The following is a 19,403-nucleotide window of genomic DNA, read 5'->3' as shown; positions in this document are numbered from 1 at the left end:
ACGTGGACTTGCTACTGCCGACTGGAATGGTGCCGGAAAGACGGCAAATGCAAGGGGATGCATTTCTTTCACACTCGTTCGTTGAGATTTGAGGGGTTTGCCTTAGGGACCTTTACGTTTGAGCCGGAAGCCAGGGTTAGAAAGACCTCACTTTTATGTTGTTCTCTTCAGGTCCGCGCTTATTTTATCAAATCAATTTCCGTCGGCTTTACATGTGCGTCCTATAATATACCTGCACTATACATGAAATCAATATTGGTTGCACAGTTTCTTTCACCGTAAAGGCTTTCCCGTGCCCACTTCCTCTTTCTGCGCATCCAAGTAAAGGTTTTCATTGCCCGGCGTTTATATGCTTTCATCCACTTTCTCTAGTATTTCTCCTCTGCTCTCCCTGAATTCTATCTCGTATACTATACTTGCTGTTTAATTGTGCTCCTTCCTGATCTCTTATACCTTCGCATTAACTATGACTACGGCATATACTGGTCTTCGCCTTTTGTGTCGCTTCTGCAATATCATGACGGAACGGTTTTATTTCCAGGTGGTCATAGCGAGAAATTTGTGATTATACTATTGTGCCGTTTTCCGTTTATATCGCTACTATTTACGTTGTCCCGTTTGGTACCCTTTCACTGATGTACATACGTTTCATCGATACATTCCTCAATAATATTCTTTTTCAACCCCCCCCCTCGGGTTCTGCCTTCACAGGGAGCTTTTTGTAAAATAGGCATGCGTATTAGCCAACTCTGTGAAGGCTGACGCCTAGCATCATGCGAAGGAGTCAGAGGGCCACTTACGTCTCCTTTAGCAGTTGCCGTAACTTGGGTTCAGTTGAAACACTGGCGGTTTGTGTTTTTGCTAGATTTGACTTCGAGTGCCCGCTTGTCCAGATGCACTTCTTTTTTTTTTGCTTAGCTTAATTTTTGTTTTATTTTTTTTATTTAGCTCTTTCTCTTCTTTTCTTCTTTTTGCACCCTACACTGCTGGACGATATTCCCCACCGCGAAGGTCAGGTGCTTCGCAACAGGTGGACACTGATGATCTAATAGTGAGTGTCTAAAGTGTGGTGGCGAAAGACAGCACCTGTGCATCGAATTCCTGTTTTAGTTAGCTGTTGACAGAAAGTACAAGCGTAGCTCTTCACAGTATTACCTGTCCAGGAGGCAGTCTTCCGTGAAGAAGCCTCGGCGGAAGCATGTCTTTTGCGAGTGAAAAAGAAAAGGAAAGGGCATGAGTTTGAATTCCCGAACGTCTTATCGTATGCAAGTGTGGTCGACCTTGCCGGGTGACAGTACCTCAGAGGTATTGCAGGCGCGACGTCGTCATGCTGCCTCAATTATTTGAGCCGGTTCCAACCTCCAAGTCTATGAGATGTCGGGGCTTTGCTGTATTCCGCTAGTTTAGCTGCTTATGATTTTACAGTGTTTAGAAAAGACTCTGAAAGGCCGCTCTTCTAGCTTTCGCTGCAGCTGTACTGCGCCTTACGCGCCGGCCTGGCGTTTTTTTTTTTTTAGTTTTGCAAAAGTGCATATGCCCGCACACATAAAAACGCACGTACGAACATACACCAAGTTTAGCGGACCCCCATCAAAAAAAAAAAAAAGCTGTTCACTACACTATCGCTAACCGGGAACTCTTACTCACCGTTTGTTTCAGAGCACAAGCACGCACAAAGATCCTTTTTACGTCTAGATTTTTTACCTTTCATCATTTTACGTCTTACGCACAACGATCATTCTACGCTGGAACGTAACACAGTACACAGCTATTAGGGAGGTTTAGAAGAACACTCGCAAGCGCTGCGGGTTTTGGGGGCGTAGCGGGTGCCATGTGAGTTTAAGAATAATGTTTGCCCCTCCTAGCAAAAAATCTAGAGGCTTTAGCCACCCCGCAAGCCCAAATGCATGGAAACTACACAGAGCTTCGATACCAGCGCTTTGTAGGCCTCGCGGGCCGCACGCGTCGCACGCTATTTCGGACTTTCTGCGAGCGAACCACGAACGCGGACGGTGCCTCGCCTGACAACGCATGCACAGTGGCAGCAGCCGCACCGCAAGGTCTTGCAATGCGGCACCGCAGCACCTAGAACTCTTTTTTTTACGCGCTGTATATACCTGTTTTTTTTTTCTTTTTTAAAAACGATAGTCTTTCTCTGGGCAATTCGAAGCAAATATTTTAGTCTTTCTTTCTTTTTTTCTTTCTTTCTTTCTTTCTTTCTTTCTGTCTGTCTGTCTGTCTGTCTGTCAGTCTGTCTGTCTGTCTGTACACTTGTCTCTTTGTCCACTGTAACTATACCCCAAACGGCTCCAAACGATATTCCAAACGGCCGACCCCATCCACAGAGCCCACCAATATTGCTCTAGTTTCAGCGTTCATACTTGTGCGACGATTGTCAATGCAAAAGCAATTATTGCGCTTATCTGAGGCACCATAAGGACACGTCGATGTTTTGTATGTGTGCCCTCATACTAGAACAGGCCCACACAAGTAATTCGAAAGACCATAGCGTTCATCACGCTGCGCGGACAATGCAACGCGATGCTCAAAAAGGCAAGTGTTTCCAAAGCTTTGCTTAGACGACATGGTGATGGCACCTGCCCGTCGCTTTGCGTTATACACCTTATCGCCTCGGAGACAAGCGCGCGCACCTGCCTTCGTTTCCGAAGATAACTGCCAGATTGCGCTCGTGTCTCACGTGCCTCGATGCGCTCGTTTCTCTCCGCTACACGCTCGAGGCGCTCTAACGCAGCGCCTCCAGAATACCATTCACCGATTTTCTTGCGCAGAACATCAAACAAACGTTTTGTTCGCTTTCTACCGACGCAAGACTATCGTCCTTCGGCGACATTTGCAGTGCAACATGCCGATACAGGGCTGATTTTTTTTTTCAGGTTGGATTGCGCTGTTTGTATATTCTTGTGAACTGTGAACAAGGCTTCCGTGTGGGAGTGAAACGTCTTTTATTCTGTGTTTTTTTTTCTTTTTAAACTTTTATTTTGGTCGGCGCAGTGCCTGCAGGTTTTTTACCTTCAACCACGCATCATCCCGACCAGATGGGCTTCCGCCAAACTTTAAACTTCATTCTTATGCTGTTTGCATTTACTTTTTCTGTATTGTAAGCTGTCCGACCCTGTAACGACCCCAAAGGGCTCACATTATTGGAAATAAATAGAATAAATAAAGACAAGAAACGAATGACAGTGATAGCAAAGCAATAAATATTCTCGTTTTTTTATTGTGTCGGCACACCGTGCATAGTGTTCTAGTGGTTACAGTGCTCGACCGCGGGCTAGAAGGTCACGGAATCGAATCCCGGCTGAGGCGATCGCATTCCAATAAAGGCGAAATGCTAGAGGACCACGTACTTTGATTTAGGCACACGTTAAAAAACATCAAATTGTCATAATTTACGCAGCCATCCCCTACGACGTTTCCTATAATCCCGTGCATTTCCGATGGAGGCGGAAATGTTGTAGGCCCGTGTGCTCAGATTTGGGTGCACGTTAAAGAACCCCGGGCAGGACAAGTTTTAGGGGCACTCTACTACAGCGGCTTATGGGGACTTTGAGACGTTGAACCCCTTGTATCAATCAGACAACTTCCGCAACTGCTCCATACCACCGCTTATGATGGATTACGACGATTAAATCAGCTAATTTTTCACGATGCTGCTGCGACTGGTCTTGCACCCTTTTCGTTTCGAGCAAGCGTCTTCTTTCCTATGAAGACAAGCGTCATCTCTGCCGTGAGTGTTTTTCATACCTAATGTCATGCTTTTTTGTGCATTTAGCTACTTGCAGTTGTACATTTGTTTCAATTACCTGTTTTCGGTTCCCCCCCACCCCCCTGTAATGTCGTATTGTATTGGGTATTGTAAAATATAAATAAAGAAAATAAATACATCGCGCTTCCACCGCCGTCAAGCAGTCCATGAGAAGCGACACAACCGTTCACGGGCAGACGGCTAAGAAAAAGTTGAGAGCCACTCTCCGTGACGTAACAGCAACGGCCCACCTTGGTTGGCCGACCTGCCACCCTATGCGGGCCTGGTGTGAGGCTACAGCGGGCGAACAGTCACTTAATAATAATTTTTCGGTTTTAACATCGCAAAACAAACAAATCATTATGAGAAACGTCATAGTGCAGGCCTCTGGAAATTTCGATCTCCTGGATTTCTTTAATGTGCACCTATATCCGATCATACGGGCCTTAAGCAAGTTCGCCTCCATCGAAAATTCAGCCGCCACGGCTGCGATTTGATCTCGCGACCTGCGGGTCAGCAGTGGAGTGCCTTAGCCACTAGACCACCGTGGCGGGTAGAGCAGTCATCTATAACACGTTTTTAGAGCATCCCACTTGCGCAATGCAACGCTAGATAGCTTTCTGGTATTGTCACGTAACTGTGTTTTGTAGCATTATAATACACAATCAAGCTATCTATAATGAGCGCATTATTACTATTAATATTATTAATAACATTATTATTATCGGAAGAACAAGAAGAATCGTGGGAGTGTTACGTCCCAAAACCAAGATGTCAATAAAAGGGACGTCGCAGTTGAGGGATCCGCAATTATAGATTCTTTAACGTGTGCATAAGTACACGGGCCTCAGGCATTTTCGCCTACAACGAAATGTGGCTGACTCATTGCATTCTGTTGCAATATATTTGTTTTCAGGTGATAAAGACACTAATTACCTTCCGCAACATATACCATTGGTACTTTCTGGAACCTGACAGCGGTTAACTGAAAGCGAGCGCAATATGCACTAATTATTTGTTGCCATCTCACATTCTATTGATTTTTTTAACCCATGCAGATCTGCAATTTAAATGCAAATTTGTTCCATGTTTCGGTGGCGTATTTTAGTATTCGTCCTCTTGTCCACAGAAGGGAAATTGAAAGGTAAAATGGGGGTAATTTCAGTGAATGGCACTGACTGAAGAGCAATGCTGTCTCAAATCGGAATCTCCCGCTGCGCATGAATATTTCCCCTCTTTACAGACACTGCTACACATAAATACTTCCAATATTCTATTGATGGCAAATTTTAAAGGCTTCTTAACTTTAAAAAAAGAAGGAAATATGATGCAGGTCGCTGAAGAATTAAGACGTTTGCATGCACAGCGCAAACACTCCCGCTTTTTTACTATTTCATCACTGCAATCGTCTAGACAAATTACTCTAAAATGATTGGCAGCGATCATCTTTGTGCTTCTCATGAAACACCATAATTCAGCGTGTCAATGTGCACACCTTCAATGCGAGTGTAAGACGCCTTCGCTGTTTGCTAATGCATGGGTCCCTGACGGCTTCGTATAGCGTACAAGCAGCGTCGGCGAAGGAAATTCTTGGCGAGTAGCCCGCAGTCTTCGAACATCTGCGTGTTCAAACAAATATCTGAAAGCAATATTCTTCAAAGATAGGCGTGAGATGATAAGACGCACCTTTAGATCTCATGCGCCCTCCTTCCATCCTGAAACGTAAAAAGAGGTTTTCTTTACTCTGAGAGAACATGGGGTGGTGGTCCTACACCAGCGGCAACCGCTCCGCATTTTAGTCATTTCTTGCTGACGCGCTACGATTACTGCGCTCACCGTACTGGTGTAAATTGTATTGCATTAGAAAGCTTACGTTTTCCACTTTCTAATGACAGGTAGTATCAAAGCCTAGCCTGAAGCGTATTAGCAGTAATAAAAACGGTGTGAGTGAAAATCGGCGTTTTTTGCTGTACAAGCCTTTGTTGTACTGGCAGTGCGGAAAAACTGGTCAAAACCAAAGATAATTTGCTAAGTCACTTTATGAAACGTTGTGAAAAGTTTATATGAAGAGGTTTTGTAAGTAAAGTAATCAGAAAGGGATGCAGGCCTCAAATAAAATGAGCAAAACAATGTAAGTTTATGAGTAAAAAACGTTTTTTTATTTGCTGTGTAGACTTACAATATTGAATGGGCTTCAAGGCTATAATGTACCTAATGTCTACGAAAAATTTTTTTTTCATTCTGACGAAATAGTTCTTTAATTATTGCTACTTGATTTCGGCAATTTACGGCTCCACTTTTTCAGCCTTTGCTGACGAAGGGACAAAACTATCCAAGCTGAAGCTCTGAAATGTTCAATATGCAAGGAGCGAGCCTTTCTGTGATTTTTTGAAGAGAAAAGTGTCCTAAATTTATTAAACACTTTACCACATTAGCTAAATTTACTGTTATTATACAAATCTCTCAATCACTCACAAAATATTTCTGTTCATAGAAACCCAGAGAAAGGCTTGCTGCTGAAGATTTCATAGTTTCAGTTTAGATATTTTTGTACCTTCGTCAATAATGCCTGAACGAGTAGCACCACAAATTGCCCAATTCAGGTAGTAATAATTCATGAACAATTTGTGAGAACGCAAAACAACTTCGCGGAGACATTTAGTACATTGTAGCTTGGAAACATATTAAATATTGTTCGTCTATACAACAGAAAAACAAAGCTATCTACTCATAAGTTTACATTGTTTTGCCCAACTTATTTAGAACCTGCATCACTTTTTGATTGCTTTACTAGCAATATTTGTTCATATAAACTTTGCACAGCGCTTTATTAAGAGGTTCAGCAAATATCATTTGGTTATGTTGACCAGTTTTGCCGCACTGCCAGTTCAACGAAGGCTTTTACAGTGAGAACGCTGGTTGTTGCCCACACTGTTTTATCGCTGTGCAATACCGCTTCAGGCTAGGCTACAGTACTAGTTGTCACTAGAAAGTGAAAAACGTAAGCCTTTCTATGCAAAAGAATTCACTTTAATGTGACGAGTGTAATATGCGTAGTGCACCAGCAAACAATGACTAAAATGAAGAGTGGGTGCCACCGGAGTGGGACCGCCACCTTAAAAATATGGCTTCCTCTTCGGTGTTACAGAATGATAATGTTAGTAACCGGAAGTTTTTTGAGGTACAATCCTTGCAATCACCATTTTGAAACTATGTATATCAAAAGAGCTGCCGATTCGAAGGATGTTGTAGCGATATTTGTTTATTTGAGCAGTGTTGCCATCACAAGCCGCGTTGTCTGGTGCTGCGAAGGCGGCCGTATAGTGTCGCCCTCCGTGTTCCAGCACAAATATAAATAATTCATTCGTATCTTTAAGACACTTCGCTCCAGAGAACAGTATGCTTACTTAATTGAACAACGAGACATCTCTTGAGGACGTCGAAAGAATATTCTGAGGGTCAAGGGCCTGTTTTGGAGGCCATCGCGATACAGCACACCGAGCGACGACTGTGTGTATTATCGCTTCCTACTTGGCAATACTGTCATTCGAGTCACGATGTCGGAAAGGATCGGGGAAGTCCGCAGGCTAGGCCGAATTCGTCGACGCGACAAACGTATTTCCTCGAGAAAACGCATTCCTGCCCACGCGGCTGCGCGTCACGCTCGTGCTCTTCACGCTTTAAAGACATATCTTTAGGGCGAGCAGAGTTTTACCTAAGGCAGCATTACAACGGCTCGAACACTCAACCTTTGCGACGGTGACACAGGGAAAGCACGGAATCACTGTAACGCATGCGAACGCAAAGTAGTCATGCTTTGTGTGGCATCTGCCCCCTCGTTTTCGCCGAGAGCCAGGACTGCTCGTGCACAGTGTCAAGCCTATGGTGACGAAAAAAAGCTTAAAATATGAACAAACGTGGCGGCACTCTAAGAGAGCGCCGCCACGTTTGTCGATATTCCATCGAGAGCTGATCCAACGTTTAGAGAGCACCGCCACGTTCGTTGACATTTTATCAAGAGTTCATCCAACGTTTAGCGACGAGTCGGTTTCCACACAGAATAAATGTTTGAAGAACCTTCAGTTTTTATTCCGTTAAATACAACTCTAGTAGGTGAGCCTGTGGTCCTATAGCAGTGAGCATTCAGTTTATATTAATAGTAATGACCGAAATCATCGACCGTCTTTAACCTGCTGCGTGGGTAAAACGGGTCGGCATTTACGTGTGTGCCAGCGTACTTTCGAGCATTATTGCGGGTACTCATTCACGGTCTAGAATAAACTGAGCTACCCACATTGTGCGCATTATGGGATCACAGCAGCGCAAAACACAGGACATAGTTCTAAAATATCGGGCTCTGTGTTGCGCCTAGAGATAATACGTGTAAGAGCTTGAACCAATGAAACCGATTGGCGAAGGAAAATTGAATATATATATATATATATATATATATATATATATATATATATATATATATATATATATATATAAATTCATCCTTGAGCCACACCTCAAGTAAATTCTACAGAAATAAAATTAATTGTTTGTATCGTCCTCTCTCTCACGCGGACTATCACATGTGCCAGATTTACAGGTTATTGCTACCAATTTAGAGCATGTGCAGATAAACTTGCTATGTTTTCTCTTTTTCCGACTCAGTGTCACACAAAATTGACTGTCGTCATTTCAGTTTCATGGTGTTGTTATGTTTGTCAATCTACCACATGAACTTCTTCGAAATATTTCAGATGTCTGTCCTTTCGAGCTTTCTCAATTGTTAGTAACCGCACTTTCTTTGTTTGAATCATCGTTCTAACTCAGACAGGCTGCGTTCCAATCCTAAGTCATAGACTGCTAAACGACAGCGACAGATGAATACACTCAGACGCTACTTAGCACAAATCATGAACAATGTAAGTACAGCGCGAACTAAAGCATAGTCAAGAAGTAACACAGAAACGACGTGAACTGGCGTTCACTCATTTGAGAGCACACACGCATATAACCATCCATTATAGACACACATTCAGCATCACAAAAGGGACATCGAAGGTAACTGAACGAAAACCGTACTTTTCCTCCTGCGAATATTGAAACTAAACTCAAATCGGTGCGTGTTAGCCCAAAGCCGGGTTGACACAATTATCTGGAGTCTTATACTTATGGCCTCGAGATTAATCATGTTCGATTCCTGAGCGGACGAAGCCGCTACGTGAGAATCTTGGTGACCCATTCAATAGCAGTGTGTGTTGAGTCCGTTATTATAATAATAATCAATTGGCAGATTTTCCGTTCTGTGAGAATCGATGATATCCGAAACACGAATGAAAGACCGGTTGATATGTCTCTCTAAAATCAGCACAACGTTACGAGGCGCACGGTTGTAGTTCACAGTAAACACATGCTTAAATGTTATTCGCACTCCAGCATCTAGATAAGATGCAAGTATGTTGTTTATAGTCGCATAATAACGGCACCACTAACGTTCGCAATACCAGAAGTGGTAGGCATGTGAATTACGTTGTACATGACTTCGATTTTATTGTTATTATGTTTGCGCCTAGTATTTGCGTTCGTCGTCCATTCACAACACGTAATACCAAATTTGGTATATGTGAAACTAGTGAAACGGCCGGTAGTGCATGAGCATGGCTTGTAGTCAAGTTTTTACATGACACGCTTCTCATGATTATCGTGTTTGCACTATTCATATAGCTTTGTCATTTATTCACATCACGTAACACAAATTTTCGTATATGTGAAGCTAGCGAAAGGACCACGAGGGCAATATGAGCGTATGGCATGTAGTGAAGACTTATATGACATGTATGTCATAATTTGCACGTTAGGGTCTGTCATTTACGTTCACCATGCAGTCATGTAATACGATACTAGTTTTGTAATATGTAATGTGAACGAAGGCAACACAAGAGCGGCAAGACCATGACATGTAAATCATGACATTCATGACACACAAGTCATGATTTTCATGTTATGACCAGTCACGTATACTCGTCATACAGTCATGTTATGTCATACCGATTTGAGATAGATAGATAGATAGATAGATAGATAGATAGATAGATAGATAGATAGATAGACAGATAGATAGATAGATAGATAGATAGATAGATAGATAGATAGATAGATAGATAGATAGATAGATAGATAGATAGATAGATAGATAGATAGATAGATAGATAGATAGATAGATAGATAGATAGATAGATAGATAGATAGATAGATAGATAGATAGATAGATAGATAGATAGATAGATAGATAGATAGATAGATAGATAGATAGATAGATAGATGTGCTCAAAGTCGCCGAAATTCGCATTTAATAATAGTAATAATATTACTAATAATAATATCTGGGCTTTATATGTGTTGGAAATTTAACCCCCCTGGGGTTAAGCACAGAGCTCCGCAGCATTTCGCCTCTGTGGATGTGTGACTTCCACGGCTAGGCTCAAACCCACGACTTTCGGATCAGCAGAAGAGCACCGTAACTCCAGTACAACCGATGCAGCCTCAAAAAACCACAGTTCGAGAGGGATCTGAACGCAGACACGCAGCGAGGCAGTCGATTATTCTAGCACATATCAGTGCCTGTGATTGTTGTGTTCGTTGCTCAATAATTCACGTCGAATATAGACAGGGATAGTTTTGTAGAGTATGAGGAAATTCTTAACTTGTTATTCTTTCCACTTTGTCACAGTAACACGTGAAGTGAATAGCTTTTCAGCGTAGTGAAGCGACAAGTGTTGGTTGACATTTCCTATTCCGTACGGCAGTGCCCTTGCCCCTCCGCAGAATACTCATTCATGCTGGTGACCGCATCACTTGTATTATTCAAACTGACGAAGTTGTTGCATTACTGAATGCAGCGCCGTCTCTTCCACGTGTTGCTCCGACACTCCCGCGTACGTTATCGCATTCGTACTGCAGCCGTACGGGCTCAGTAAAGACCTCCGCAGAGTAAACCTGCAGATAACATGCGATACAAAAAGGTTTCCTGCATGCCCGCAACCTATTAAAACCTGGCGTAGGCCGCTGATAGCCTACCGAGCGTCGTGGTAGGGCATGGAAGAAAAAACATTCACTTCAGTAACAGGGGATGTGTTACAAAAGTGTTTAGTGCAGTTATGTCACGTCGATTTCTAACGAAGGGTACTGTTTAGTTATTGATTTACCACAGCACGGCTGACAGCGACATCCCGAAAGAGTGGATAACACAGCCTCCCCACCCTCTTTTAAAGACGACAGCCTTTCTTGGAGACCTTCGACGCAAATACTTTGGTCTGTCTGTCTGTTTGTCCGCCTTCAACGGTACCCTAAACGGCACCAAACGATACCCCAAACGGCCGACCCCATTCGCAGCGCCCACTCAAGATTCAGCGTTCATACTTGTGGGAGTTTCAATTAAATATCAATAATTGCGCACATCTGAGGCACTACAACCGCACGTCAATATTCTGTATTGTGTGTCTTTTACTAGAAAAGGCATACATAAGTAATTCTAAGGACCATAGCGTTTATCACGATGCGCTGAGCATGCAACGCTTGCACGAAAAGGCAAGTGTTTCCAACGCTTTGCTAAGACGACACGGTGATGGCATCTACCCGTCACCTTGCCTTCTACATCTTATCGCCCCTGAGACGGGCGCACATGTCGCGCACTTCGTTTTTCAAGATAACTGCCAGACAGCGCTCATGTCTAACGTCTGACGTGACTTGATGCACTCGTTCATCTCCACTGCATGCTCGAGTCACTCTAACGCAGCGCCTGCAAAATTTCATTCACCGATTTTCTTGCGCAGAACATCAAATAAACGTTTTGTTCACTCTGTCCACACGCAAGACTATCGTCTTTCGACGACATTTGCAGTGTGACATGCAGATACGGGGCTATTTTTTTTTCTCTCAGTAGATATGCCTATTGATACGGGTGAACTTAATGTGCTGGTTGTTCACGCCTACTTTTGACTGCAGGGTACTGCGAAGAAAGAGTGACATGAAGCCCTCTCACATGCAAACGCAGCATAAGGCCGACCAACCTGTAGCAGTGTTGCGTCATGCATCGACACGACGGTACACCTACACAGACGTCCAACAGGCCAGCTGGCCCGTACATAAATTGTCTTTTGAAGTCAAAAATGTGCCGCTAATTATAGACATGCTGCCTAAATAAAGGAGGTTATCACATGCGGGGTGACTGCCGCACCGCTACTTTGCACTGTGAAGTTTCTAGGTGGGGGCGTCGAACCGCGGTGTTTGTTCAAGGTTACAAAGTGCTTGTTGCACGTCTTCCGACATAGAGTCATTCCGCAGTATTTCTGTGGCGAAACAGCCATAAAGAGTTGCAGTGTACGAACAAAACAAACGTCCTGCTTGTGGCTGACGAAAGCCCCGCCGCGGCGGTCTATAGTGGCTAAGGTACTCGGCTGCTGACCCGCAGGTCGCAGGATCAAATCCCGGCTGCAGCGGCTGCATTTCTGATGGAAGTGGAAATGTTGTCGGCCCGTGTGCTCAGATTTAGGTTCACGTTAAGTAGCCCCAGGTGGTCAAAATTTCCGGAGCCCTCCACTACGGCGTCTCCCATAATCATATGGTGGTTTTGGGACGTTAAACCCCACATATAGAACAATTGTGTACACTTGAGAATTTGTGCACTGATGTCACGAGAACCGGAAAAAAATTAACAGTAATCGGCGAAAACCAGGTTTAAAGACCACGCTGAAGATTCGGCTTCACCCGCAGTTTGACAGGAAGAGGGCAGAAACTTGCAAATAATTTCTTATAGGCACAGGACGTTTGAACATGTGTTTTTTTCCCGATAAGACCAAGAAAATAAGGAGGAGCGTGCAACGAATTTTATTTACCTGCCTGCACGACACTAGGTTGTTCCATTCGTGGTGACAACCCCCTAGAGTGCTTAAGATGCGTAGGCGGAATAATTGCTGGCTATGTAGGCCCGGCCTGCCGGAAAATCATTACGTTTTTCTTTCATGCTACAATATTTTTTTTACTCACCGCATTAGGTTTGGATATATTAGCGACGACTTTTGTTGATAAAATTTACTTCAACTGGTATAGATGAGTATGTGTATGAGTATGCGCATTTCGGAAACGATTCTATTGGAAGAAAATTCAGTTACGTGAACAGTGTCGGGAAAACAACTAAAGCTGGGATATGCCATATGTATACTTAGCAGCCGCAAGAATCACTGCTTGCAGTCGATTCCAATTTTTTTTTTTGGGGGGGGGGGGGTTGTCTGCTAATGTGCCACACTGAATGGGAACGTAGGCTTTTTCTGCATACGGCGCTGAACAAAAGCAGAAATGAAGTGGGTGCGTCAATAAGAAATGCACTTCAAGCTTTGCTGAAGCGCGTGAAAACAAAGTTACGCGATCGAGAATGTTTCTGCACCTTCGTTTGAGCATCAGTAACAAAGGCCTGGCGCAGAAAAGAAACTACAATAATTTTTGCATATTTCCTCGAAATATGAAAACGCTCACCCAAACAAAAGTATAGACTTCCGTCATTAAGAAGATCTCATGAGATTAATTTGATAATGCGCATACAAATTAATGGTTTACTCAACGGGGATAATTCGTGATTGCGTGAAAAGTTCATAACTACTCCTTCCGAGGTGGTCGAAATTTCCGGAGCCCTCCACTACGGCGTCTCTCATAATCATATAGTGGTTTTGGGACGTTATACCCAACAAATCAATCATTAATTACTCCTTCCGCTTGACGAAGGCCGCGAAGGCGTCAGAGAGCAAGAAGGACGTTTCAAGTGGAAACTGCCCTCATGGCGACGAGATAATGCCACGCTCCCGTGGAGCCAGCCAGGAGCATCTCGCTCGTGACGAGGAAATCGCCGCCGTTTCGCGGCTGTCTCGGAAACCAGTCTTAGCACCCGCTCGGCAATGAGCCGCGATGGAATCCGGTCATCCGCGTTTGTTTTATAGCGAAGCTGTAGATGGTGACATTCTTATGAATCTCGTCGGCAAAACGACGCGTTATGCCACAATTTTTGTCTCTCACCATCGACAATGGCGTTCTCCCAAGTGCCACGATGACTCGGTGGTGGCACTTCCCGCCGATTGTGAATGTGCCCCGGAATGTCATGACGTAAATATCGCGCTAGCACTGTTTTCAGCCCTTACCCTTTACGCTTTATTTAGGAAGGACGGACGCGCAGCGTTCGCTCAGAGGAAGTAAAACAGGTAAAGTGGTCATTAGAGGTTTTTAGCAAGCTACAGAAACACATTATGGCAAAGCGGCCACACGGAACCGGCTGACGAGTGCGCATGCGCGATCATTGTACGCGCATACGGAAAGGAAGCGTCTCGTATTTCGGTAACGTGTTTCCGTAGCCTGCTAAAAACCTCCATTAAAGGAGCGCCGATCGCGTGCGGAAGTGCAATGGGGCGCGGAAACGGCGTTTGACAAGCATGACGAAAACGATGAACACGCGTGGAAGCGAATTCCCAAACGTCGAATAACTGCGACTCGCTCACAAAAGAGCAGCTCTGGAGAGCCGGCGTGAGCAAAAGCGGCGGTGTGACCGGTGCCAGAGGACGAATATCGTAGACGAGGATAGGGTCATTGAAGCGCAACGCAAACGTGATCCACGTCGCGAGCGACTGTGCACCGTCGGAAGGTTTCACCGGGACGACAAGGAGAGTTCCACTCACTATGCCAATATTCGCCATAGCAGACACTACGCAGTAACACTTTCGCTGACTTCCAGGTTTGCAGTAGTGCGAGGGCTGCGCTCTCTTATTTTCTTTTGTGTTCTGTACGCCGCTGCCACAAGACGCCATCGGGCATATGCCTCTTTTGGCGTATGCTGTTTTTTAACACTATCCGTTTGCCCTCGCTGCCAAGAGTTTTCGTTCCCTCTGTATTCTCCCGCCTCGCTGATGGACAACCAAGCAGAAGACACAATCGGCAGATGACGAAAGTGACAGCTCTCTAGAATAGCACTATATGTTTTGCGCCAGCCACCTTATTTTTTTAAGTTACCAAAAACCTGATTCAGAGTGTTTAACTGAGTTTTCCAGTCAAGACTGCTTACAGAAAAGTAAAAGACGGTATACCAACAGGCCCCGTCCTATGTTATAGTGCCCGCTTGCGTTTCCATCCGCTCCATTCTTTAGGTGTGTCACACTATGGCAGGATTTCCGTCGGGTCAATGTGTAAAGTAGGGGGAACTCAAGCTAAAAACAGCCAAAGTGACCATGTCATTTAAAGTTAACACCAAATTTGAAGTAGAATGAAACAGAAGTGGTATTATGAGTTGAGTTTTTATTACGGAACAACAAATGTTACTATCTTGAATGAGAAATACCAAAATACGAACACAGTTTATCTCATTTACTAGGTAGTAAAGCCACAAATGGGTTAAAATAAACCAATGATTTATACTATTTTCACTGACACATACGTAAAATAAAGTTTTGCACCCACCGACCAAATGAAACGTGCGTGTAACTAATGCAAAATAGGTAGAGTTCTCGCCAGACACAAAATTTTAACGTGGTAGCAATACAAAGCTCGTCGTGCAGAAATTGCGCTGTTGGCGTCGGTGTCGGGGTCGTTCATTGTGGGCGAAAAACTCAGCTTAGTTCGAGATTTGAAATCGAAAAATATTCAAATAAAATAATAATAAAACCTTCAATTCGTGCAAGAACCAAAGCTAGGCCTCCTGAGTGGCAAGCAGGTGTGCTACCAAAAAGCTATGCCGTTGCTTGAAACTGCTTCAAAAGAAACATAAAATATGAATGTCATGCAGTGGCAGCAGTCTTCTTAACGTATGTAATATAACGTGGCAAAAGCGTACACTGACACCAGGTGTCAAAACATGTGAATTCTTCAACGAGCGGAGGTTTTAAAAACCTACCCGTAACAAAACGCTTCTACATGTTTCATCATCATTAGTACGAGCAAAAGCATCAACTATGTTGGCAGCTGCGTAGGTTTGCGTGTTACCTTGTGAACGCGTAGTGTTCTGCAGAACGACCCATGTGGTCCAAACTTCCGGAGCTCTCCACTAAAGTGTCTATGATAATCATCTGGTGGCTTTGGGACGTTAACCCCTCATATATTCAAAGCATGTTTTGCAGAATGAATAATTATGGTGTAGTAGGCACTGCGCAACTGCACTTACAGTAAACACTGTATAACATACTCGTGGCCTGAAATAGACAATGTTACGCGCGCAAAGGTGCGTTTTCTTGTGGCACGATTGAGGCGTGCACTGAGAACCGAAGTCAGGCTAACAATTGAGAAGGCGATGTGCACAGGGTCCAATTACGCTATCGTGTTCTGCTTTTGAACGATGCTCAAGCGTCCTCCAAGTTTTTTAAACATTTAAGCCAATAAAATCCAGTCACAACATCAGACGCTGAAGCAGTTTTTTCTTGAAGCCACAGATCAAATTTGATTAGCACAGCGCACATACCACCAGTCTAGTTTTAGATAGTCAAGTCTGGCTGGGGTGAACAGCCCCATGATTTTAGCTCTGCATATCCATTCATTCTGTCTTGGATCTGTTTTGTCAACTTCACACGAAAACATGCGCCGCACATCAGCATTAGAAACTTGCGCGAAGCATCTGTATAGATGGCGGGCAATGTGAGGAACGTGCCATTTACACATTTGCCGAGGTAAATTCGCCACTTGCCAGGGACACTGCGAATTGCATTGAAGTGCCTCGAGAGGGTGAAGACGCGTGCGTGCATCGGCTAATCTGACAGACGAGCTTTATAAACAGGATAGTTTATCTGCAAATAGCAGAAAATGGCTACTTCACATGCCAAAACAGGAGCTTAAACTAGCCAGAAAGTAGCCATGAAAATAACCTGAAATTGTCGTCGCCAGAAAAGGTTGTGAGGTAGCCCCCAACGGCTACTCTGCACTATAAGGAAAATATCGTCTCAAAGCAGCACAAGCCACGGATAAGCTGAGTGCGAACACCCGTTATTGGGTCATTGAAGCCCACTGCATCATTGCAGTGGATTGAATGCCACCTTTACAACGCTTAGAGAGAAGAAAGTTAAGCCCATGTAAGATTTTAAGTATAAACAAGACAAAGAAAAACTTTCTTTTTTGTTACTTTTGGTAATATCTTTGGCTGCGCAGGATGAGCGATTCGGTGCCCTCTCGGTTACGCAGTTTCTTGATTTTGTGAAGCTATGTTGGTGGTTACACATCGTTTCTCTTTTGCAGTTATTATTGTTATGAAGAAATTGCAAACATAGAGAAGAAATATACAGCAGTTATGCATTTATAAAGCACTGGTTCGAGAGATGACTAAATAACAAGCTCCTGAGGCTTCACGCGAGCGTTCAAACCAGGCTAGCCAACAAATCGTTATGAACTGCAGTAGAATTACGTGCTATTTTCTTCGCCTTCAGCGACACCCAGGAACTATTTTTCTGAAGCGATTCTCAAGCCAATCAGAAAGTTTTGGCTAGTGTCCTAAAAAATGTAGGTGTGCTAGTTTGCATGAGGGCACTCTTATTTTTGGGAGATTGAAGTAGTTCAAGACTGTGCCACAAATAGTGTGTATATGTGCTTTGCTTACCCCAGCGGTTTTCTCGCACGCAGCTGCTGCTCGTAGTGGTCCTGGTGGCAGCTGGAGCAAGCGCAGGTTCATCGAAGCAGCATATCCCTGCTGCTTCGGAGGGCCGCGTCTTGCAGAAGCGTGCCTCGACAGGATCTCGAGCCACAGGTCCCGCGGGCGAGTGGTGGAAGGTTTGGTGGCAAAACTACATACCAGAGGTCACCGACCCCACAGCAGTACCACACCTGACAACACCGACGCCTGAAGAATACGGACCAGATCCGAGGTATGTTTGATGCAGCCACTTACCAACTTCGAAACGAAACTTCACTGGAACGTCACGGAGGGAAAAAAAACGCAAGATCGTCACTGTGTTCACTTCTTCACATCGTACGAAGCCATCGTTGAGGGGGAAAACGCTTTCAGTTATTTTTTTTCATTCCAACAAAACAACTAAATAAGTATTATGATGGACGAGCCTTTTTTTCTTGAAAAAAATTTGATGAAGAGTGCATTGCACTACTAGCACTTTGTCGTCGTTACGAACAATTTGCTTCTTGAAAACGATAGCTGGAAAGATATTGTATGCCATTCACGTGACATGAAGAGTAAAAAAACCGACCTAGGCTGATGCACGTAATGTGGTCAATCATAGAAGTGCTCCCCAAGCGAAAGGGTACAACAAACTGGGCAAGGATTGACTCTTCTCAGTGAACTTATGCTGTGAGCAAAATTCTGTAGAAGACTAGGATGACTGCGCATTCAATCTTAAACAGGCCGACCTTGTCGTCAACTCAGGGTTAGTAAAAAATACCTTGCAGTTGTATCATAATACAATACAAGATACTCCGGAAACATGTATTGGAGAAACAAACGCAAGATACTTTCGCCATTATTGCAGAAAATACTTTTTACTAGCATGCAAAAATACATTCGCAATATCGTACTTTAGATTTATATAACAACGCAGCAAACACGTATCTGTGGAAATTATCGATAAATCCGACCAACCTTGCTTCATTTGGTGAACTCTCTCTGTTTAAATGTTTATCGCTCTCGCTCGAAGTATAAGATTGTGGTTAAAAGTATTTTATTGGGGTTGTTCTGTCTACTCAACATGGAGGCCCTTTTTTTTTGCTGGCGGCTTTGTAACGCTGAGTGCCGCTACTCTTGTCATCGGCCAGCTGGCGGTTTGCCACCTAATTACGATAGCATCAATAAGAGGCCTGTACAGGACGCTTTCTTCAACAGGTAGGAGATACTCCTGTAGAGCTTTACCTTGTCCGTAAACGTAATGTCGCACACACAACACACGATGACCCGACAGTTGTCCTGCAACAACAACGTGATGTATCATTTACACGAAAACGAAAAAGTTGAAGTGATCTTGCCATTTATTCGCTGGCGCCCACGTACTTCGTGTGCGCCTTACCAAACCGAGAACTAGACTAGTTTGCCGCAGCTCCAGAAACCCCTGGTCACCTAACACTTACCGACAAGGCGTTTCTAGATGACGACCACGGCTTTCTGAAAACCCGCAGCCAACACGGTGTCACACGCGGGGCTAAGCGCAACGAGACATGAAGAGTTTGGTTTTCCTCTTTTGTACAGTTCCTGCCACCCTACTGTTCGCGGAGATGATGACGGTGAAGTGGACTGCGCCACCTTGCTCCGGTTGGCCGTGAGCACGGTTCACACTACTTTGCGTTGCATACTTGTGGGACTTCGCACCCCACCGTGATGGTCTAGTAGCTTAGGTACTCGGCTGCTGACCTGCAGGTGGCGCAATCGAATCACGGCTTAGGCGGCCGCATTTCCGATGAAGACTGAATTGCTGAAGGCCCGTGTGCTCAATTTGGGTGCAGGTTGAAGAACCCTAGGTGGTCGAAATTTCCGGAGCCCTGTCCTACGGCGTCTCTCATAATATTATGGTAGTTTTGAGACGGTAAACCCCATATATCAATCGATCATGCGGAGCTTAGCAGTGGCTGCTCTCCGACGCCCATCTCCATGAACTGGTTTGCGGCCAAATATGGCCGAATAAATTAGTGTTTG

General features: G+C 44.2%; 1 protein-coding gene across 50 annotated transcripts in view; it reads left to right on the top strand.

The window, feature by feature from the left end:
- The window catches only part of LOC119161759 (uncharacterized), a 230,137-nt gene that overhangs the window by 41,226 nt on the left and 169,508 nt on the right, over positions 1-19,403 (top strand). For all 50 annotated transcript variants that reach the window (XM_075880833.1, XM_075880818.1, XM_075880812.1 and 47 more), the window contains exon 2: positions 17,393-17,634. In XM_075880833.1, coding sequence (XP_075736948.1) covers positions 17,393-17,634 — 242 coding nt within the window. The remainder of the gene's footprint in view (positions 1-17,392; positions 17,635-19,403) is intronic.

This window comes from Rhipicephalus microplus, chromosome X (assembly GCF_043290135.1).
Source record: "Rhipicephalus microplus isolate Deutch F79 chromosome X, USDA_Rmic, whole genome shotgun sequence".
Classification (NCBI taxonomy): Eukaryota; Metazoa; Arthropoda; class Arachnida; order Ixodida; family Ixodidae; genus Rhipicephalus; species Rhipicephalus microplus.
The sequence above is the reverse complement of the archived record's forward strand: the minus strand, read 5'-3'. Positions and strand labels throughout refer to the sequence as shown.